Here is a 22,795-nt window from a genome sequence, read left to right as displayed (position 1 = left end):
ACTGCTGCGTTAAGGTTGCCACAAAAATAATCGCAACAAAGTAAGAAATGAATCTTGCTGTAAAACATTGCGCCCCAGGTGTGCTCCGCCCTGGGGTCCAGCAGCAGTAGGTCACCCTTCAACCTGCATATGAATGGTAGGTGAATGCAGAGCGCAAACAAGCAAATATATTGTCCGCCCCTTTTCGGTTCTTGGCTGCATCATATGCTGGCCGCTCCGGAAGTCTGGCTCTGCTGATGACGCAAGAGCTAGAGTGCCCAACGCTGGAGTCGCCCGGTGACGATGACGCCCTCATGCACGGCGGACTACACATCGATGTCAACCTTCACCCCGGACACACCGACAAATGAGCCATTTGGGACCATTAGCCACCATTACCATCATGGTCATTTCGGGGGCACCATCGTCGTCGTTATGTCATAGGCGAACGCGCGCTCTGGCCACCGGTTCTCCCCTGTGGTGCGCTGTTTGTGTCGTCCACTAGTCCGTCCTGGCCACTCCTGGCTATGTTTGCTGTCACGGACATTAGAGTTTCGTAAGCAATGCCACCAAAAACCGGCAGCACAGGGGGGACTGGAACGAGCGCACAAGTCCTGGCCTGGCCAGGGTGGATGCCGGCCGGCCGTTCCCCAAAAGAGCGCACAAACTGGACACCGATGAACATACTCTAGATGGGTCTTGTTCAAGAACGTAGAAGTACTCTTTTTACGATCCGGGAAGTTAAGCCACTGCCTGCTGAAGCCGCTAATCTCCGGTCACAAGAAATCTGAACACAACCCACCAGAGTAATGTCCATCCATCACTCCGGTGGCCTCTCCGGTGCGCCCACTTCCGATCCGGGCGACAGGAGGAAGTGTGTAATTAAATCCATAAAAATCTCACACCCCGAAGAGGCGTTGGAAAAGTTGGCCATTTTTGGTTCGGCATCAATTGAAACATCCACCGTAACGTCATCATAGCGCCCCGTGCGCGGGAGCCAGAATAAAGTTCAAATTGAAGGGCAGCTCCACCCGGTTCCGGGGTTCAGTTCTCGGGAAGCCATAAATAAGAGTGTTGACAGACAAATGCAGGCAAACAGTAAACAGGCGGTTGGCACACATTGTAGCCCGAGGGCGTACGACCCCGGACAGGGACGTAAAGGTATGTACCCTGCATAAATACGTGTGATGTAACGTTTTTTTTGCGCAACCCGTTTCTTTTCGGGGGTTGGGTCTTGGGTCCTGGTCTATATCCGCACACTTTGCTTACTGCCCCCGCAAAAGCCCGAAGAATTCCGGCGATCAGTTCACCGCCCCAGGAGTTCACGGGCAGATTCAGAAACAGTCAAGCTTCCGCTTCAAAAGTGGAGAGTTAAATGTGTTTAAATATTTGCGCTTCAGCTTACGTGGGGCTTGTTTTTTTCCTTTGGCCCGTCCCGTTTCCTGACAATCTTCACATCCCTTCGGTCCAAATCCACTACCAGACCACTGCCCAAAATACTCCGGGGCCCAATGCACGCCGGCCGGCCGGCCCGGCCGCCCATCAACTTTTGAACGCAGGAGAGCCGAACAGCAAACCGTCAGTTGACACTTGATATAACTTTCCGCGCCCACCTAGCGCCAGTTCTCGTCGCCTCCATATTCTCGGGTTTCGGCCGAGCACAGTCTGGCCGACATCACATAGCCGAGATAGCGCTCCACAGCATTAAGCTTCTATTTTTCGGATTTCCAGGGCGAGCCAGGGCTGTGATCCTCGCCGAGCATTAGGTCCCCGTCCGCCGCATGGTCCAAGCGTGCCTCGATGGGACGCTCGTCCACCGGTGGAAAGAAACCCGGCACCGGGGATCCACTCGTGTGAAGTGTGCCAGAGATTCGGTGCCGAGCGATGCACCGTAACGGAACCGAAGCGGGCATTAGATGCATGCGGCTGCGGTGCCGACTACCTCAAGTGGCGCATTACAGCCAGCAATAAAGCGGACAGATTTCAGAACACACCGTACGATGTGTGCCTCTACCTACAGGGCCTGGAGCCAGGGTCCTTCAGAAGCTATCCCAAACGGCAAGAGGATCGGTGCGAATGAAACTGTGTTTACGAACAGCAAACGATGAGCGAAGCGACGCCTTCAACGTCCTGGGCCGCGTGCGCCCTTGTCACTCGCTCGTCGCCTGTGGGGTGGTTGGTCCCTCCTCCTGTCATCAGCTCGCCATCCGGGCCAAGCGAAAAGGTTCAACGACGAAGACCCAGCGGAACGGAACGCTGCATCCTCATCCCCGGTGAATAGGATGTAAAGAGTTAAATTCTAAGTGTGTTTACATTTTACTCAAAATATGTGTGCATACGTTTAATTTGTTGTACACGACAGGGTGCAACAACATTCGGCCAGCATTAGCGAGTGTAGGTGTGTGTGTGTGTGTGTGTGTCCGGAAGAAACGTCTTTCAATGGCCATTGTTGGCCTGAGTTTAATGCCTTTAATCCATTCCAGGGCAGCTTCCGGGCCGGCTGATAGAAAGCCATTCGACGCCCGGAAGAAAAGCCCATAAAATCCCATCTTCTATGAAGTCTTTAAATACGGGGAACTGTGCTTAGCGTACGAAACTGATCAGCGCCACACTGTGCTGGTATGTTGGGTTACGAGCCCGATTCGGGTGACAGTTTCCTCTTACTTTGGGTAGTTTTTTTGTAGCGTTATTGGCAAATGGACTAATAGGCAAAATTGCCAAACAAACCTGGGAATACCCGGAAGCTAATGCAGTTCCACAAAAAGGCAATTTAAATTCTTTCTTTCAACTACTAGGACTTTAGCTTGCAAGACTAAGAGCGACCTGGACAGCTAAATAAGGTTGATGATGAAGAATTGGCAGCAGTGCTCGATCAGAACGCAAAACGAGTCGGGAGAAATGTTAGAAGTTGACCAGACGACATTTCCAAAGGCAAAAGGCCCATGGAAATTATGAGAAAAATGTCCTATTAGGTTCCACATGAATTGAAAGAAACAGACATTGAAAAAAGGGAAAATGGCTTATACCGAATTGTCACTAGTGATGAAAAGTAGATTTATTACGAGAATCCTAAACGCAAAAAGGCCTGTGTACAGCATGGTGAACCAGATCCATCGCAATCAAAGCAAAATATTAATTGTGTAAAGAATATTCCGTGCATTTGATGGGATATGAAAGGTGTGGTTTACTATGAGGTTTCAAACCCCAATAAAATTATTGATGGACAACGCTATCGAGAACAATTAATACGATTGAAGCAAAGCTTTGACCATAAAACAACAAGAATAATTGCTCCTTCGGACTACTACTTCTTCCGTTGCATGAATAACAATTTGGCAGCACGGCAAAGGTCTACTTCTTATGAAAATACTAAAAAATTGATCTCTGATTTTATCGCTTCTTAAGATGAGGAGTTCTATCGACACGAAACCCGTTAATCACCTTAAAGATGGGAGAAAGTAGCAGCTAACGACTGTCGGATACTTTCATTAAAGAAGTCATACGTTTTGTTGTTGCAGGTAGACCTCAATTGTCGAATAAAAACCGCATGCATTAATTCAAAGGCCTAATATTAGCGTAACCTACTCGCGGTTTTTCTCTATCGGGAGGAGTTGCTCTGGGCAAACAATCAACGTGACGTTCGAGACTACCTTCCATCCACCATTGACGGGAAATGAACCGCAAATCAGGCAGTGATTCGTTACATTCGACGTCATCGTTCAATCTCTCTCTGCAACCCGCTACAATGCACACACAATGGGACAGACAAACCAAGTCTAACCTGTCAACAGTGTTTACATCCTCTTAGCAGGGATTTCAAACCAACGGAAAGGTACTACGACGGATGACGGATTCGCACGGCGTCGTTAATGTGCCCGCATATTAGCGAACTGATGTTGTACTTCGGCCGAGCAAATGTACTTCCTCCCGCCCCTCACAGCATTACCGTACCCCTGGCCGCAACAACAACAGCAAGTTGCCACCAGTAGGAGCCACTTAATGGGGTGTCAGTGACACGCGGATGATGGAGAATGCTCGGCAGAGCAGGAAATAAACTGGTGGCGGAACTTGGCCATGTCAGGCTGTTACTATGGCTGCGATGCGATGTTGTGTATATATAAATAAAGTTGGTCTCAAGATTGGCGGCTCTTTCGCCAGTCTAACGGTTGACGCGGCGGGTGAACGGAAAACCGCGAAGCAACAATACTTTTGATGCGTTGCTTTTTCAATAACGCGAACGTCGATGATGTTGATGTCCTGGTCCACTACAATTTTGGCCAGGTATTGTATGGTCCTCCAAGAGGAGCCCCTTTTCGGAGTGAAGCAGGATGCTGACCCAATGGAAAAAAGTCCTCAGAGTCACAGACCAGCACACTGGCGTTCATGTGAAACAGCGAAGCGTTTTAACTAACCTCGGCATCTCGGTGTGTCCTGCCGTGCGCGCTGCTACTTGTTAGGATATGAGTTACAGCCCCGAGCAGCGGCACACGGGGAAATGGAACAACAAAATCAAACCAGAAAATGGCAACCGTTCAGCCTCGCGCTGCTGTCCACCTATTTCATGTTTTTCGCCGATACGCTGAACGTTGATTTGATCTGTCATGTCCATCGTCCCCCGATCCAGAACGGATGCGTCGTGTGTCCACTTGCGGGTGTTTATGCTCGGGCGGAACTGCTCCGTAAGCGGCGGAAACAAACACGACCATGATGCTGCTGGTACCGCGCCGCGGCGAGTCCACGGTCCAGCAGCCGGCCGATGGTCGACCTTCTAGGACACCCGCAGGATGGGACGTCGACGGAACCGAAACACGAGACCAGACGTGACGCATCATAGCAGGGAAATAAACATGTTTTTCCAGACTCTCGCCTACCGGACGATGCCAACCCCAAAGCTGAAACATGATCTATCGAGCGCCGTTTCATGTTTACTGGACGCTAACACCACCACTTCCGGAGAATTCCATCATTTTCGAGCTAGTTTTTCATCGGTGCAGCGGTGGCCAGAAAAAAAACTGTGGAAGCTTAGGAGAGGTATTGTATGCAGAGCAACTGGTCAGGCTGTCACATGTAAGCATTAAAAGCAAACATTAGGTCCGGAATCGGGAGCCACACTGGGCGCAGTGCGGAAACTTTATCTCAGCAGAGTTCAGTCTCTTGTCCACTCGAACTGGGCTGAAGTATTGAGAAAGGAATTCACACTGGAAGCTTTCTTCTTCGCCAGTCAGCGCGAAAGCTTTTGCTAATTTTACCGAAGAATTGGATCGACTGCCGGCGGCCGAGGACGCGGCGGCGCATGTGGCTCTCGCAAGTGAGGTGCCGCAGAGTTTCAGTTAATTAAATTAAAACCAAGAATAGTTGAAAGATGCTCGGTGCTGGTGGTGTCTGTGTGTTGTTTTTTGCACCCGATTATACTACTTCGCTGAGCGTTCACTCTACGTAATATCTCGGCAGACTGAGTCCGCTGCTTTCACAAAGTCAAACTCCTTTCGCCGTTGGAAGCTGGGCCGCACGCCGCGGGCTTGGAAAACTTTGGCGCTCTCGGGGCGGGAGGAGAGTTTGGGACTTTTGTTCGCGCCGCGCCACGCCGCAGTCCAGGAACCATTACACAGACGAAACCAATATTTCGACCATCCGGCGTCCTCTGGGGCTTTACTGCTGCTACTGCTGCAAGGACGATTGTTGGTGGCCATCCCCGACGGCCGAAAGCTCATTTTCGCGTCACAAATCAGTCGACCACGGCGCGGCGCGCGAGTGGGATCATCATCACCGTGGGGAAAAACGCCACCAGCCACACCGCCACCACCAGTACCATCGTCTATCGTTGCCACACGATAAAGAAATTGAAAAGTTTTCCTATTTCCGCCCACCCACTGCTTTTAATGTCGTTATGTCGCCGGGCGGCTAGCACCCGGATTCGGGACGCTGACGCACAATGAGAGCTTTCTCCTGGGAGGGCGGGCGCGGGACTCAGGAGAACGGACTTCGACAGACGCCACCCATCCACCGGTGGGTTGTTTTTCATTTTCGGTTCCAGGCGAACGAGCAAAGATGACAAGTCCACCTCTGGCTTTTATCACCGCGTTCGCAGGCGAAGTCACCACTCGACGACGACAACGGAGGGGACACTGTTCGGTGGCTCGAAACTCCTGAAAGCCAATCTCTGTTTTCATAATTTTTATCATTCTATCCCCTCCTCCGCCCCGCCCCATCGGAATGCCATCATTTTGCTTTGGCTCGTGTGTTTTTCTTTTCGCTTCCTTTTTCTGAGTTGGGAATTATCGTTTTGGCGTGAAACGATAACTCACGGCGCGCGCTAAGTGAAGCACTTCGCACGGGAAACCCCAGAGTTCCGTGTGCTTCCGTCCGGGCCGACGTGGAACAGTCGGTTGTAATACGAAAATCTGGCAGGATAATGAGTCGGTGTCGGCGTTACTTTGGGGGCCCCTCGCTTTGCGCTGGGCGAGTGCGCAAAAACGTACACCAAGCTCCGCTTCGGGCAAATGAAGATGATTAAAAATTACGAAAAAATAGCTGTCGGCCAAAAGAAACAGACACACGCGAAGTTTGGGACGCAACATGCACGCGCCGGTTGCGCCGTAATTGTGTCTCGAGAGTTACTGCCGACGGGAGGCGTGCGCCGCAGCACCAGGGTTTGTTTGTTGTTCTGGTTGATCGTATTTAAAAGTTAGTTACCAAAAAAAATATGCCTTCACCAAAACAGGCAGCCCACCACGTGGCTCTCTGGCGGAGTTCCTTTCGCGAGTCCGTGGGGGGTGAGTAATTTTAATTAGCTAAGACCAGAGCCAGAGCGGTGGCTCTCAGCAGCCTCGAGCAGTACACCGTTGGAACCGGTTGCAAATATTGGCAGCGGAAATGAAAAGGACCACCAACATTCGCATCCATTAGCTGGTGCTGCTGCTGTTATCTCCTGCCAGCTATAAATGGAGTTGGGAATGGAGCGCTCTTATCGAAGGCGGGAAATTGAGAACCTGACAAAACAATATCCTGAAGTTGATTAGAAGACGATTTTATGATCAAATTGTGTCGTCGAAAATGCAGATGCCGATTGTAGCCGGTTGGTTAACAAAAATGGCAACTGCCTCAAAAACCGTTGTAACCAGCGACAGAAATAGGAAATTGATGTACGGAAAATGGGAGAAATGTTTAATTTTCCACAATATTTAATGTTCCATACAGGAGTTATCGGGTTTGGGTTCTCGATAATTTATGAATCATATTCTGCCAATCGAATGGATGTAATGGGCAAAAAAAACTCACACACACAGTCACGTACGTTCCGGTGCAAAGCGCCCACCACCGGAAAATGGGGCGTCGTTTTGTGAAAATAGTTAAATGGGCAAATTTTGTGGTCCCCGGACCAGGACCCGGGTCCGGGTCCGGGGCCATGGAGTTAAATCACGTGCTCACAGGACCATAAAACGACAGTTACAACGCCGGGCGCTGCACACAGGCCTCGCCTTACCCGGGACAAACCACGATGAACACATCAGCACATCAGAACCTCGCACACCGAGTATGGAAGCCTACATTATCGTTAAAGAGAACGAATGGTGGTTGCAGGAGCAGCTCCCGGAGCGGAACCGAATCGGAACAGTGCCACCAGCGCCACCAGACCCCCAGGCATCGCCATCAAGTGCGCACACAAACGACAGTCTGTCATGCTGCGCCGTCCACTGACTGACAGACGATGGCCCACATTGAAACTGATGCGCCCTGGACGACCGTCCCCGATCCCTACAGATCCGTCACGTACGTAAACGTGCCTTCACAACGCGCGCCAGAGAGAGAGAGAGAAAGGTCAGGGGCCTAGTGGTGGTCAGAGGCTGGCGTTGCAGAATTGGAGAAGTGACCGAAAAAGGACACTCGCTCTCCAAGCACAGTGCATCGGCCCCCCTCCGTAAGTTTGCAGGAGGAACCATAAAAACCCGTCGTCCGCAAAGTCCACGCAGTTTCGCCCGAACACATAACCAGCAGATTACAATGCATTTCGACACGCGGGCGGACCGGGGGGGCTGACAGACGGGTGGCCGCGGTCACCGACCCAACAACCGGAAGGTGGCGGAAAGTGATAAATTAACATACACAAATAGTTTCGCTTATAAGAGTAATAATAATACTAAACCAAAGTTGACCGACCCGGAACGGGGATCGGCCCGTTTGCCGGACTGAGCGTGGCATGGTCCTGGGTTTAAGTAGTGCTTTATCTTCGCTCTGGCTGCTGGGAAAATATGTTTTATGGCAGCCCGCATCCGCCGTGGCAAATTGTTCGTTCGTTGATACAATGATTTGCGCACTGCTGGACACCACAAGGACCATCAGGAGCAACTTTTCAAGTCCACTTCCAGAATTGCAGAACAGCGAGCGCTGTGGGAACAATAGTTTTCAGATTAGCACAAGGAAGTGTGTGTCGAGCGGATGATGCGGTAGGGCCCACTAGGCAGCACTGATGTTGGGGGCTGCACTTCACTCACCGTGGTTGTTAACATCACTCGGCTAACAATCACTTTAAAGTGCTACAAAACTGGATGGAGTACCTCCGGTCTACGCACATCTACTCAAGTGCCTGAACCGTTCAAAATTATTTAATTCTTTCGAAAGTTGCCAAATTAATGTACGAGAAGTTAAATTTTAATAATTGAAGAACAACATTTAAACATCACTTCGTTTGCTTTATGTTTGTTGAATTTTGCATCTTCTTCATTTTTTAATAGCCATTTATCTGCTTATTTTAAGTCTATTGTAGCACGGCATAGCATTGTAACTCTAATGCGATTCATGTTTTATGATTTAAATCCTGAACAAATCCTTGAAATGTTGCAAATAACCGGAGTTTCAACCGTACTGTTCACTGTTAATTAAAATATGTTGCATTTACCCATCGAATGAGGGTCACACGCTAAGGACATTACATTTTTTCCCCCGATCGACTTGCGGGCCGTAGTCATATTTTATGCTCGAGCATCATCAAAGCCGTGTGTGTCGTGGTCATCATAATGTTATTAATCCCACTTAATCACATTAAAATCCATCCAATATTCTTCTTCGCCACTCTACCGTGGGGCAATTACCGAAATTACCAAATCCCAGGCCGGCCCCTTAATGCACCCCCCGCCCAGTGGTTTGGTCCCACCGTTTTTCGTCAAGAATCGACACAAAGTGCCTCAACGGAGGCCCCACCATGATGCTTTCTCCGCGGGCCAGCAAACACCGCCCCGTGCAGTGACTTCTGCGTCGATAATTAGACGAATTGAGGTTTATTACGCTAATCACCGGAGTGGCCCCGGCTGCTGGTGGTGCGCCATTTTTTTTTGCTTACTGCACGCGCGCCTCGCCCGATCCATATTTCAAGCAACTAGTTGAACTGTCACTTGGATCGTTCGGACGTGCATCCGTTGCACTGTTTTAATTCTCAAATTTCTATGTGTCCTCGCGCCGTTCGTTGACGTTTTTTCGTTTTGTCCTGTTCGTGATTGCCAGGTGTATAACTGGAATCTTTTGTTTCTGCGGTCGCGTCGGTCGTGTGTGTTTTTTTTCGCAAAATTGTTTTGGCGTCATTTCGTTCACTGAACTTTTGTCCCCGCTTGTGTTGGTCGATTTTTCGGTCAGCTGATCGCCATTGTCGCCGTCCGGGCACTCAACACCAACACTTCCCACTCACCGACGTCACTCATCACTTCCTCGACACCATCACTATCGCCATGACTGATACCACGGACATCACTACGACTAATACCTGTTCGGCGTGCCGGGGAACCCTTGGCGCGGACGATGTCGCGTACCATTGTGCCGGATTCTGCAACGACGCGTTTCACGGCAAGTGCCTGGGATTGCCGCAGACATGCCGCAAAGAGCTGTTCCGCAACCCGCAGCTTTTGTGGGTTTGCCCCAGCTGCTCGGTCATGTTGGAGGACGGCGCTATGCGGATGAAGAGTGTTGTTCTGCGTGGGTTGGACCCCATGTTTGATCGGTTGAAGAGCGACATTCTGGCTGAGTTCGATCGCCGGTTCTCTCGCCTGGTAGAGTCGTCTCGCTCTCCTGTCGCCGTCGCCGATCGCCGTACTGATGCCTTGCATGCCGGTGCGACAACCGACACCTCATACGCTGCCGTGACCAAGGAACGCACGTTGCCTGACCGCCGCCACGAAGCCACCGCGGCTTCACTTAAGCCTCCGCTTGTCGTCGGTACTGCGCCGAAGCAACTAATTAAGACTGTCCCTGCACCCCAACCCAGGCTGTGGCTCTTCATTTCGCGTCTGTCGACGGACACTACCGACGCGCAGGTTTCTGACATGGTGTGTCAGTGTGTTGGTGACACGGATGTTGTTATCAGGAGGCTGCTTGCGAGAGACCGTGACATCGCATCTGTCTCGTTTCTCTCTTTCAAGGTCGGCTTACCTCCGGCCTTGAGAGAAAAAGCACTCGATCCGGCGACGTGGCCGGCTGGTGTCAGCTTCCGTGAGTTTGTTAGCAAGCCCCGGCCCAACATACCTGCGTCCGGGTTGACGTCATCTCCCGTCCCGGATCAGATGTGTTTCACCAACCTGAGTTCCATGGCAAAATCGTTGACGCCGCCCCGTTTCTCTGCAATGGCACTACGTTTTGGCAACCGATCGTTCGGCTCGCCCACCAATCGGTGCAAAAGGCCCCGTCCGGACAGCGCCTCGAATAGTAACGACGATATAAATGTCTGACTGACCAGCGAATGCAATGCACCACGCCGCCAGACTTGTGATGACTCTCGTGAGCGCCCGCAACTTAATATATATTATCAAAATGTCCGTGGTGTGCGTACCAAGCTCGACGCTCTCCGGTTATCGATCACGGAGAACGAGTACGACATTATTGCCCTCACTGAGACCTGGCTGGATCCGGCAATCCCTTCGTCTCTCTTCGCCTCTACTGACTATACTGTTTTCCGTTGCGATCGCAATTCCCTGACCAGTGATAAGCGTCGTGGCGGCGGCGTTCTTGTTGCCGTCGCCTCATCGATCATCGCTCGTGAATTACGCTCCCGCGCAACGTCACTGGAACAGCTCTGGCTCCAGATTCAGCACGCCGGTATGAAATGCATCTTTGGAGCTGTCTATCTACCACCTGTATTTTGCACATCGCCCACGGTGCTAGATGCTTTGAGTGCGACTATTGGCGACTTTCTGGAGCAGTCGAAGCTGGGTGATCGTCTGCTACTAGTTGGCGATTTCAATCAGCCGGTAGGTCCGCAGGGCTTCTGCAACCACCAATTTCGCGACCTTCTGAGTCTACATGGACTGGTGCAGAAAAACACGACACTGAATGCTCGCTCACGCATGCTGGATTTGGTCCTGGTCAACGAAGAACTTGATAATGAAACGCAGGTTGATGAGTCCCCAACAGCGCTTCTCCCATGCGACGTTCATCACCCGGCACTGCTAGTCAACATCCACCCGAACCTGAACAGCCCAGCGCAGGTCCCATCGCTGGCTTCAACCCGTGTGCCAAACAGGACTGGTCGGCTTAACTCTACTCTTGGACTCAACTTCAAACGTACCGATTTCGAGCAACTGCGAACCATGATCAACAACTTTGACATTACCACTTTATTAGTGGGAAACATCTCACTTGACGATGCAGTCCGCTGTTTTACCGACCACCTGACATCAGCCATTAGAACCTGCACCCCTTTGGCACGGCCACCGAGCACCCCTCCGTGGTCAAACACGCATCTGAAGCTCCTGAAGCGACTAAAGAGACTCGCGCTACGACACTTCAAGCAACAACGTTCCACAACGAATCACCAATCGCTACGCTATATTAGCGGTTTGTATCAATCGTACAACCGCTTTCTGTACCACAAGCACCTCCGGGGTGTGCAGTACAACTTGAGAAGGAAGCCAAAGACATTCTGGAGACACGTGAACAACTTGAGGAAATCCTCCCCAACGCCAACGACGATGTCCTTCAACGACGTCACTGTACACGGTCACCAAGAGGTGGCTGATCTATTTGCGACTCGTTTCTGTAGTGCATTCGGGCCAACGGTAACCGATCCGGCTGCAATTGCCCGTTCAGTCAAAAATGTTCCTCATGGACAACTACAATTCGACACCATCCACGCCTTTAGCGTCCCCTCTGTGGTTAAGGCATTAGACAGACTGAAGCCGTCGTATTCCCCAGGACCAGATGGCATCCCTCCCATCATCTTGAAACAATGCCGCGAATCCGTCGCTCCAGTCTTGTCGGCGATTTTCAATGCATCTATACGATCTCATGCCTTCCCGGCTGCATGGAAAATAGCCCACATGGTACCAATTTTTAAGAAGGGCAACAAACAGAACGCGGCAAACTATCGCGGTATTACGTCACTCTGCGCCTGCTCCAAAATATTTGAAATGCTAGTGCATGAGGAAATGCTTCTGAGGCTGCGATCGGTCTTAAGTCCTAACCAACATGGGTTTCTTCCCAAGAGATCCACCACATCCGCTCTCACCGAATTTGTGACGAAATGCAAGACCGCAATGGACGTGGGACTGCAAATTGACGCGGTATATACTGATTTGAAAGCGGCCTTTGATCGTGTCTCACATGACATCCTAATCGCGAAGCTAACAAAACTGGGACTTTCCCCGGCTCTAAGTCAGTGGATACGCTCCTTCCTAACCGGTCGTACATACAAAGTCAAGGTATCATCCTGCTTCTCTAAATGTTTTCCTGGCACTTCCGGCGTACCGCAAGGGAGTAACCTTGGACCTCTTCTATTCATTGTGTTTGTCAACGACCTACAATACGTGCTGCACGAGTCAAGATTTATTATGTACGCTGACGACGTGAAACTCTACGCCATTATCAGAAACCCCGCTGATTGCACTGATCTCCAGGCTGATCTCGATTCGTTCACCAGCTGGTGCGCACTAAATCATCTGGAGTTGAACATCGCCAAGTGCAATGCGATCAGCTTCAGTCGCTCCCGCCAACCTCTACTGCACGCATACAGCATCCGCGGGGCATTAATTGAGCGCACTAGCTGTGTTCGGGATCTGGGAATCCTACTCGACGACAAACTTAGCTTCATAGAACACTACGAGCACGTCATTGCGCAGGCCAATAGGCAGCTAGGACTGCTATTCAAAATCGCTAACGATTTCCACGATATCCAATGTATTAAGGCACTGTACTGCAGTATAGTTAGGTCTACTGTCGAATATTCAAGTGTTGTCTGGTGTCCGTTCTCTGCCTGCTGGAGTGAGCGAATCGAGCGTATTCAGAAAAAGTTTACCAGATTTGCCTTAAGGAAAGTTAATTGGTGCGCGTCAGGGCAACTCCCACCATATCGTACGCGTTGCCTCCTCCTTGGCCTTGAGAGGCTCGATGATAGGCGGGCCATCGCTCAATGTTGTTTCGTGGCTAGCCTCATCAGTCACAACATTGACTCTCCGGTGCTTCTCTCATTACTCAACATTTCTGCGCCGTCGAGAGTTCTAAGGAATTACTCGTTTCTGACTGTGCCAACGCAGGCGACCAGATTCGGGCAGTTTAGCCCTTTAAACTTCATGTCAACCAGGTTCAATCAGGTGTACCATTGTTACGACTTTGACCAATCTGTAAGCGTGTTTCGTCAGCATATTCGTTCGGTTGCGTTTGCGTCTGATTTGTGATTCTACAATCTGTGACGTCCAAGTATGTTTAGCTTTAAGCGAAATTTGTACCTTATTTTATATATTCTCCTATTAAGCCTGCTGGCCCGTAGGATGATTCTAATAAATAAATAACAAAATGGACAAGCGGCTTGGCTCGAGCATCTGGTTGGTGGCTTCATCAGACAGAGAAGTGATGGGGGGCCTCACAATTCGTGTTGGTTTGCACTGGTTTGCAAACCACGGACCACCGACCACCGACCACCGACACTGGTACCGGCGATGGTGGTGCTGACCAGAAAGAAGGCTGAAAAAAAAATGCTCAACAACCAGCAGCTCGCAGGAGCCAACATTGGGCCGGGATGCACCAGTGTGTATGACCGCCGGACTGGACCGGTGTGTGAAAGGGCGAACTTTCGCCTAATAAGAAGGCTCACAACAGATCGGCGGTGGCTGCACCACACACACACGGCGGCTATTTGGACGCGGTTTCTCTGCCGTCAAGCGAGAAGTTTATATGTTTATTTGCCTTCGGTGGAAACAACATAAATGAGATTATGTGAAAAATAAGTTGCATAGCTCGCTGGCCGCGCGCTCGGTGGTACTTTGGGAAAGATCCGATCCCCGAGGAGGACTCACAGAGTGTGTGAGAGAGATAGAGTTGTTGGAGGAAGACAACTTGAAGCAAACACAGCTCGGTTCCGGAACCGAGTATCAAGCCTCCAAGAGCGCTCACACGTCGAATGTGTTCCCGATGTCAGGATGAGCACGATGCAGTAGCTACCTCGTCCTCCTGTGCACACATCACCGTGAACGCCAGACGCAGTGCATTATTCCCCGCTGCTGCTGCTGCTAGGTCTCGCTGACAAGAAGCGAAACCGGGGAGTCATCAAAGTTTCGCCGCAAAGCCTCGCATAAGCAAACGGTGCCTCGACGGCGTAAACATCAAGAACGAGAGCACGTCTGCTGCTGCCGCTGGTGGAATGTCTAAATTTCACGGCTTTTGTGGCCGAGTTTTTATTTTTCCACATCCCAACACGGTTCGCTACTAACGACGCGCCTTTCTCTGCAAATGAGCCACCAGCAGCCCCGCCGGGAAGCTGCAAAAGGACATCACCGGGTGGTGACGCCGGGTGCGCGTGTCTCACGAATTGATATGCGCACCCCGCAACAAAACCCACAAATGAAGTCTCTTCTTCCAGAACCGGAAGGAGCAGCAGCGCGCGGTTCGTACGGGTTTCTCAACTCCCACCATCCTTGTGGCCACCTTCTTCGCAGCGATCGCATCCTCTGCCTGCCAAGCTCCTCTGCTCCACTTCTGGTCCAATATTCTATTAATTAAGCGCAGCCATTTTGAGCCCTTCCTGAGAATCATCGTAGCCACGTGCACTACCAGGCGCGCGGCTCCGTGTGTGTGTGTCGCCCACAACAGTCCACACGACCCAGAAATTGGGTAACAGCTAGCACAGCTCGGCGAGGAGGCGCACTGCCGAAAATTTCGTTGCATCTCTCTCGATCGACGATCCGGGGGAAGATCTCACAGGACATCGACACAGGGCGGCAGCGCCGGGCACCACGATAAGGATGCTCGGTCATTAATTAGTGTTTTTGTGCAGTACCGCCCACCGGATGGGGTAGCGGGGGGGGCGAACTAATGCCGGCGGCGGCGGGAGCGCAGAAGTGCAGAGGCCGGCACAAGATTTATGCGCGTTCCCCTCCTGCTTTTGCCCGCCGAATGAGCTTTCGGTTTGCGTAGGTAGGAAAGTTTGCCGGGCACCCGCCCGGAACACTGGCACGCACGGGCGCAGGAGCACGGCACCACATCCGCCTAAGGACATCCGAGATCCGAGCACCGTGAACTTACACACACGGCGAGCGGCGGGTGAAGCGCGCGCCGTTGTTGCTTCACGACCTTGTTTACTACATTCTCGACTCTCGAGCGGACCCGTGTCGACTCTTCTATCCGTAGCAGCAGCGGCGGCAGTAGTAGTAGTGGTGGTAGTAGTAGTCCTCTCCAATGTTGTCTAATTAGTTGGTAAACAGTGTGTTCCGTCCGGCGGCCTGAGAACTTCACGTCTGCCAATATCTGGGTGGTGGTGGCCGAGGCCGCCGCAACGTGATTTAAACGAACGAGTGCGGTGGGCGGGCGTCCTGCCGGGTTGGGGTTGCCCGAGAGCCCGGGCTAGATCTAGATCAAACCGAAAGTTGGACATATGAATCGTCCGCTTCCCGATATATTGAAGTGCTGCCAATGTTTCTCCGCAAACAAATGAGTGGGGAAAAACTTTTGCCGGCCGCTTGGTCCTGGTCCCGTGACCATGTTGCGCTGCTCGGACCAGACCCCAGAGAGTTCCCAGAAGAACGCAGAACTCGGAACCGTGTCTCTGGACATTAAGCACCCGGCCGACCGGCAAAAGCACCAAAGATTTATGCTCGAGTCCATCGAATTGACGAAGATACAGCCACCGCACCAGGACGTAATCTGTCCGGCCGACGAATATAGACGAATCACTCCGGCGGCCCACACACACACACACTCATACATGTTGATCTCCCCCCCCCCTCCACGCCGTCAACGGCGCACTAATTGTGCAGGACGCCGTCGTCGTCGTGAGAGAGTTCCGATGGCTGGGAAATTAAGCTCGGTTTTGCTCGGGGAAAAGTTTTTCGCCGACGACCCCAACTAGACGTAGACGAGCCAGCCGGAAAGCGGTGGTGCCCCGCCGTAATGAAATGAAGGCAAAACTTAGTTTTCACACTTCTTCGGTCGCGCATGTTTTGATCCCCGCAAGCAACCCCGTGGGCTCGGGAGGACGGTTTTTTGAGCACGGTGGACCCTGGATTCAACCGGAACAACCGAAAAGGAACCGGGTAACTGTTGGGTCCGGTCGGAGTTGTTGTGCCTTTGATTCATCGCCCGAATCACGTATGAAGGGGGCGCTCTAGCATTTCACTAATTAAATGATGCTGCTGAAATTCGATCGGTTTGTTGCGGAAAAGATGGCTCCAGACTATATACCGTATCGACGACGACGGATTTGCGCACCACGCTGCGACAGTCATGGTGGCGCGACATATTGCAGGACACTTTGGCTACCTCACCATTACATTCTTTAAGTATTTTATTGTGTCAAACTAACTTAGCGTTAGGCTTGAGCTGGTGGTTTTTAACCCATCGTTCAGTGTGCTTGGTGAAGCTAAAGAACAGTCCCAACCCAATGGACCTTATTACATTTTTGTCCTTTTTTGAAGAGCATATACACACGAGCGCTCGCGCACCATTCTCCTGATTCGTCATCGTAATAATGAATGCTCACGAACGCGAATGCCGCGTGTCACCACTCGTGACAAATGGGTTCTCTTAACGAATATCCACCAGAGCACGCACGCACGATGGGGGTTCGTGCGCGTTGCGTTGTGTAGTATAATAATTTGCGTAATTTTATTGGCACCACTCCCGGGGCCGTGGTCCGGTCCGCGTAGCGTAATTAGCTGCGGCAAGGTCAGTAGTCCATTATCGCTAACCGCACACAATCAGTCACGGGGGTGCGGTACGCCACACGTGGTGTGGCCGGCCCGGGGTTTATGGTTCAAGACTAGTGGTCTCTATCCCTGCCTGGTCGGCCTCGGGACCTAGGGACCAAAGCCCGGGGAAGATTCACCGCAATGGCACACAAACACACACACGTAGTGCCAAAGGTGTAGACTCTCTCTCGCTCACTCTCTGATTCGGCCATTGCCAGAAAATTCGTCCGGGTAGCAACCGATACACGTCACAGACGCTGTCGGAATGACTAACACACGCTACCGATCCTCCTTCGAGCAGAGCAGGAAAATTAATAAATTGCACAGGTCTTAATTAACAAGATTACGGCGCAAGATAAGGAAAGCCCGCCCGCAGGGCTCGTACATTGGCCCGGGGGTCCGGACCCGGGTTCAATTCCGTTCACCGTCACGGATAGCATGACACCCTCCTCATTTCACAAACCCTAACCAACCACACGCCCCGCCACGCGCAGAGTTCTATTCGCGGCCCCCACACCCGGGAAATGGGAAATTAAACTGAACCAGAAACCATTCCGATCTCGATTAACCGACGGCCGGGGAGAGCGTGGCACCAAACCCCTACGGCAGACGCGCGCTCTCTCTCTCTCTGTCTCTCTGCGCCCGAGAAGCACTCAATTTGATAGCTCACGGGCAATTGACTCCTTGGTGCTACAACGCCGCCGGGGCATATCCTTCCGCCGTTGCATGAAGCCAAACAAGATTGTCTCGAGAATCGATTTTCACCCACGCAACGGCGTATTTTTCCAGCAACTAGTGGGAGTCGAACCTAAACACAATCTGTAAATGGCCTGATAACATTTCCAATCAGTTCCGTTGGGTTCGTTGGGCTGAAAAACTGTTTATCCATGGCATGGCACGGCGGCTATGCTACCCTAACGAGGTGAATGTTTGCGGTGTGTGTCTGTGTCTGTTTTAAATAGACCGAGGCAAATACCCGAGCGACTTTTCCTCAAATACAAAAGTTTAACGACGTGTCTTTCAAGGGTGCAGGGTGACAAAAGTACAGAGGCTAACGAAACAAACGTTCATTTCAACAAAACACTTTCGAATTACGGGGCTGGAAAAAGGTTTTCCAGTCATTCTAAATACAGTTAAAACATCGATTAAAACGTGTGAAACAAGACTTCCTGTATTTAAACGTAAACAATACTTCCAGACATTATTGGTACACATAATGAATTTTTGCTACACATATTGAGAACCAGATTGCTTGGATTGATTGATTGATTCTCAGTTACTTGACGATGGTAAAATGTCATCGTTTTTTTTCAATTTGGCGTAATTAAGTTAGGAATCTTTTTGAAAACAATTCCAGATTTGTCAGCAACAAATGGACCATGGCGGTTGATATGCACACAGGGGAACGCAGGATTTGTAGTTTAGATGTTGAGTACAGTTTATCAATTCCTTTTTGGTGTTGATTTGTTTGCCCTCATTTGCCAGCCAAATGAAGGAAGGATTTCCAATATATTTGGGATGGCACCGCGCAAATTCATCCATAGCCTATGCAAATAGCCAATACTAGTGAAATGTCCTTAAATGTTCATAATGTTGCTCTGAGAACCTTAAACCTGCTTTCAACATCTTAAATTGCAAGGAGCAATTGCAAAAGAAAATTTATCAAATGTTCAGATGTTTAATATTGATGCGTTAGACACTGTCTTTAATCGACAATATGTGACAATGACAATAGACACTGTGTTTAATTTGTTTACGTAGCTTCTGTTTAAATGGGAAAACACAATTTGAAACTTTAATACTTATCGTCACCTTTTCAATTTATGCACAAAATTTTTGCTAGCGACAAAGATACAATTTAAAAAAAAGGAACGAGGACCTGAAATAAATTGTTGAAACCAAAATGAAAAGGTCTTAAATGGTATCCGTATCCTGCAACGATTAAACAATCGTACACTAACCTTTGTTAGTCGTTTCGTTAGTTAATTAGTCCAGTCCTTCAATGATTATAAAGACATTCATTTGCCATGAAACCTCTAGTAAGTACAAGGCAATTATGCCATTGTCTCTTCATGCTCGAAAAAAGGAATGGTCGACATGCGAAAGTGTCGAAGAAACTAACTGGCTAATCATGAAGCCAAGAAACTTACGTTGGCAACGCACGTCTATTACCCCAAAACTCTCCGTTTGTTTGAAACGACAATCGGAGAAATAAAACTAATTAGACAGCGCACCCGGCCCCGTCTGTACCGGCGGCCGCTGCATCCGCGCGCGGTGATTTATGCTCAAAGTTCCAAATTAAAGTGACGTAATTTTGCACAGTGCTGCACTTCACAAAGAGCTCCCCCGCCGCTCACTCCCCCTGAGGGAGCGCCACCAAAACGTGTGATGTGCTGTAATGGACAGTTTTACGACAACCCCTTTTAAATCACTCCCCCAGCGATCATGATGCTCCCGAGGGGCGCCGCTGCTGTCAGGCCACAGCCAGCATGAAAAAGGCAGCCAACGACGAAACACACCAAAAGAAATGTGAAGATACCACCCCAAAAGAAGAACCGCCGCCGGCAACCCCAAAACGGGAGCCCGCCTCGCCCCGCCAGCAGCATACAAAGGCTGGGAAAAAGGGAAAAGAACACGACGCGCCGACAACGCGAAGCAAAAAGGAAACAGGAATCGGCCCGGGCAAACAGAACATAAATCTAATTTCCTACAAACCACTTGCTTGTCTCTGCCCACAATCAACCCAGCGCGCGCGCTCCCCTCTTTTGGGACTCGCACCAACGATTCCACCACACACCCCACGGGCCACCAAGAGAGAGAGAGAGAGAGATGAGAAGTGAAAAAACGTACAATTACCCTGCTGCTGCTGCTGCCGGGGGAAAAAAGGTCAAGAAATAAAGTGAGGAAAAAGGCACCCCAAAACAGCCAGATAAAAGCTTCAAACTTTGTTTCCGTCTTCACGGCCGCCTTCCGCCGTCGCTCACTTACGCGGGCCCGACTCCGGCCGCTATCATTGATGGCTTTTCCATTGGGGGCTGCGAAAATTCGAACCACCAAAAGCGCGCTCATCCGCCGCCTCTCGCTTATTCTGCGGGATTATTCTTTGTTATGTTTCTCTGGGTTTTTGCTTCTTTCTTCTGTTTCCTTTATGTTGCCGCGCCTCTCTCTCTTTCTCGTCTACTCAGTTTCCAGTTTTATCCCCGGATCCACCAAACACACCAACCGTCTTGGCCGCCGCCGGCCAACCCGTTCGCTGTTAGCCGGGGAAATAAATTGAAAAAAAGATGGCGCCCGCCAGCCACCGTTTTCGGGTGGCGGCGCAGTGGAAGAGTGCAAACAGTGAAACTTTTATTTGTCATTTCCTGTTCCGTTCTGGGCTGAACGGTGGTGAGTGGACGAACTGCGGGGACGAGCGCGCCCGAAGAAATGCCCGATCCAGGCTGCGAATGTCTATTGTTTATCTTTCCTGCGCTGTCGTCGCCTACAGGGGTGCGCGCCACCCCATAAGTATGTTTCTAACTTTCTTCCGCCCTGCCAGAAGTCACAAATCTGCCCCGTGGGTGGATGCGGGTGGCCGCTGCCCCCCGTCGACTGCGCGCCACCCGTTCTCTGTTTTATAATCTCAAGTGTTGGCAAAGCTCACAGGCCACATTAGGCACCACTGGCGGCGTTGAGAGCTTATGCTACCAATCGACGGAGAAGGATGCTTCAAAAACGGATTATCGGTCCCTAACACACACCTTTGCCTGGGGTGCATCAAAGTTTGATCGCTTCTAATGCACCAAACAACACAACGGTGCAGTCACGCCTCGAGATCCATTTACTAATGACGTCGGTCCGGCCAAACTAGACTGGCCTGGGGCGTCGCGACTCCTGCGAAAAACTGCGACAAAATCGATATCCAGTCCTCAGACGGCGGCCAACGCAACGGATCGACCGTATCGGCAAGAGCTTCGACACATCGTCGTGTGTCCCGGTTCGGGGCCACTGGTGGTCACCTGCAGCGCGGCGGCAATCGGGAGCGTTGCCATTCCGGACAGCGCACAGACCATCCCCGCCGGCCATAATTAGGTCGGGGCTCGTCTCGTCAACACCTGCATTCTCTGGAGGTCGTCCTGTCCTGGAGATGATGCCACCGTGGTTCCAATTTTGGTTCGGGTGGTGTGTGGCTGGTGATTAGTACTTTTTACGCCATTCGCGCCACGTGGTTGTGGGACGCGCTGCAAACCGTCGCCCTGGGTACTTCATTGGTTCACGACCTCCGAAGCTTCCGAACAGAAACGTTTAAGGTTGAGGAATAACATAAAAGTCATATAGAGAGCTGGTCCCTTCTTTGAGTAAGCCTCAACATGTGTATGTGCTGAAAAATCTTATCGGCCTTGGCTAGCGACCCACACGCCCTGACTTTGCCCACCAAAGTCAAAACCCGGCCCACTGCCAGATGTGTTCCCCCCCAACGACAATTTCCTGGGTCACTTCATAACGACTTCGGGAACAGAAAGGGATTCCTGCCGAGATGGACACAGCCCCTTTGTGCCCGGACACGGCCTATGTGGGTTCGGGTAGTTGAATTCAAACCCTCGTCCTTCGGACACTAAATCGTGTGTGGCAGTTGTGCGCAGACCCAGCAGAGGCCAATCGCTTGGCCCACTTTGAGGCGAGCTTCGGCAGACTAAAGCAACTGGCAACAGGACCACAGCTTTGTTCACTCTCAGTTGGTTCCTCTGTCTTCTGTCAAGTCCTCTGTCGATGTGCGCAGCAAGGGCATCACACCATCAGTCTGTCGGTCTCTATGTTTCGCTCCTGCTTCCGATCCGTGTGCTCCTCCATCAGCTGGCCACCACACCACACCACACAACACAACAACCACAACAACACAAATCTCGGAGCAATTCTTGGAGCTCTGGCCCCGGCTTATAGAAAAAGGAACCAGAGTACGCCATGATCTGTGTGTGCACATTCGAAGGTGGCGCATCGTTGCCATGACGACACTCACGGAGAATTGCAATGCATCACACCCCCGGGCGACGGCCGGTGGTGAAGCAGAACTGAAGTAATTATACAAATTAGTGACAGCGGACGGCACGAAAAGCCGTCAGCAGCATATTGAGAGAGCCTCGAGCGGTTCTCGAAAGAATGTTCTCGACCACGGTGCACGATCGCACGGCCGGTGGATCGTCTCCCGCGCGACGAAGGAACCGGACGCCACCACGTCGTTCCAAATGAGTGGTTTCCGTGCCAGCCACAATTAAGAATGCGCCATACTGTTTACAAAACACCATAAACACAATTACACCATAAAAACAAATTCACTCGCTTCGCCTCACGAACGCCTTTTGTGGAGCACAGATTTTCGTCCCAAGCGACGCTACTAGCCACAGGAGCAGCAGCAGCAGCATCAGCATCAAGAGCACCACAGCCTGACGCAGAGCACAACCAGTCGCCGGTTCTGCAGCGGTTTATGCTGCGCTTCCACAAACTGGCGGAACACTTGGCTGCCAGACATGTCTGTGGACCGCAGCAACGGGGCGCCTCCACCAGGGCGGCGGCCAGGACACACCCGGACCTCGCACCGCTCAGGAGCTGTTTATTACAGCGGAAAGCAACAAAAACCGGGCAACGCTGCTCCAAAAGCAATGAAGAAGCGAGAGCAAATGCTG

The 22,795-nt window shown here is 51.1% G+C and overlaps 2 protein-coding genes across 2 annotated transcripts in view; one reads left to right on the top strand and one right to left on the bottom strand.

The window, feature by feature from the left end:
• LOC128270218 (uncharacterized) overlaps positions 1–9,671 on the bottom strand; it is an 84,537-nt gene extending 74,866 nt beyond the window's left edge. The window contains exon 1 of the mRNA XM_053007620.1: positions 9,659–9,671. Within this exon, the coding sequence (XP_052863580.1) occupies positions 9,659–9,671 (13 nt within the window). The remainder of the gene's footprint in view (positions 1–9,658) is intronic.
• A 27-nt stretch (positions 9,672–9,698) lies between these two features.
• On the top strand, positions 9,699–10,691 carry LOC128270216 (uncharacterized). The gene has a single exon (XM_053007619.1). It carries the CDS (start codon positions 9,699–9,701, stop codon positions 10,689–10,691), a length of 993 nt encoding a protein of 330 aa, XP_052863579.1.
• Positions 10,692–22,795: the final 12,104 nt, after the last annotated feature.

Source organism: Anopheles cruzii, chromosome 3, assembly GCF_943734635.1.
Source record: "Anopheles cruzii chromosome 3, idAnoCruzAS_RS32_06, whole genome shotgun sequence".
Taxonomy (NCBI): domain Eukaryota; kingdom Metazoa; phylum Arthropoda; class Insecta; order Diptera; family Culicidae; genus Anopheles; species Anopheles cruzii.
The sequence above is the reverse complement of the archived record's forward strand: the minus strand, read 5'-3'. Positions and strand labels throughout refer to the sequence as shown.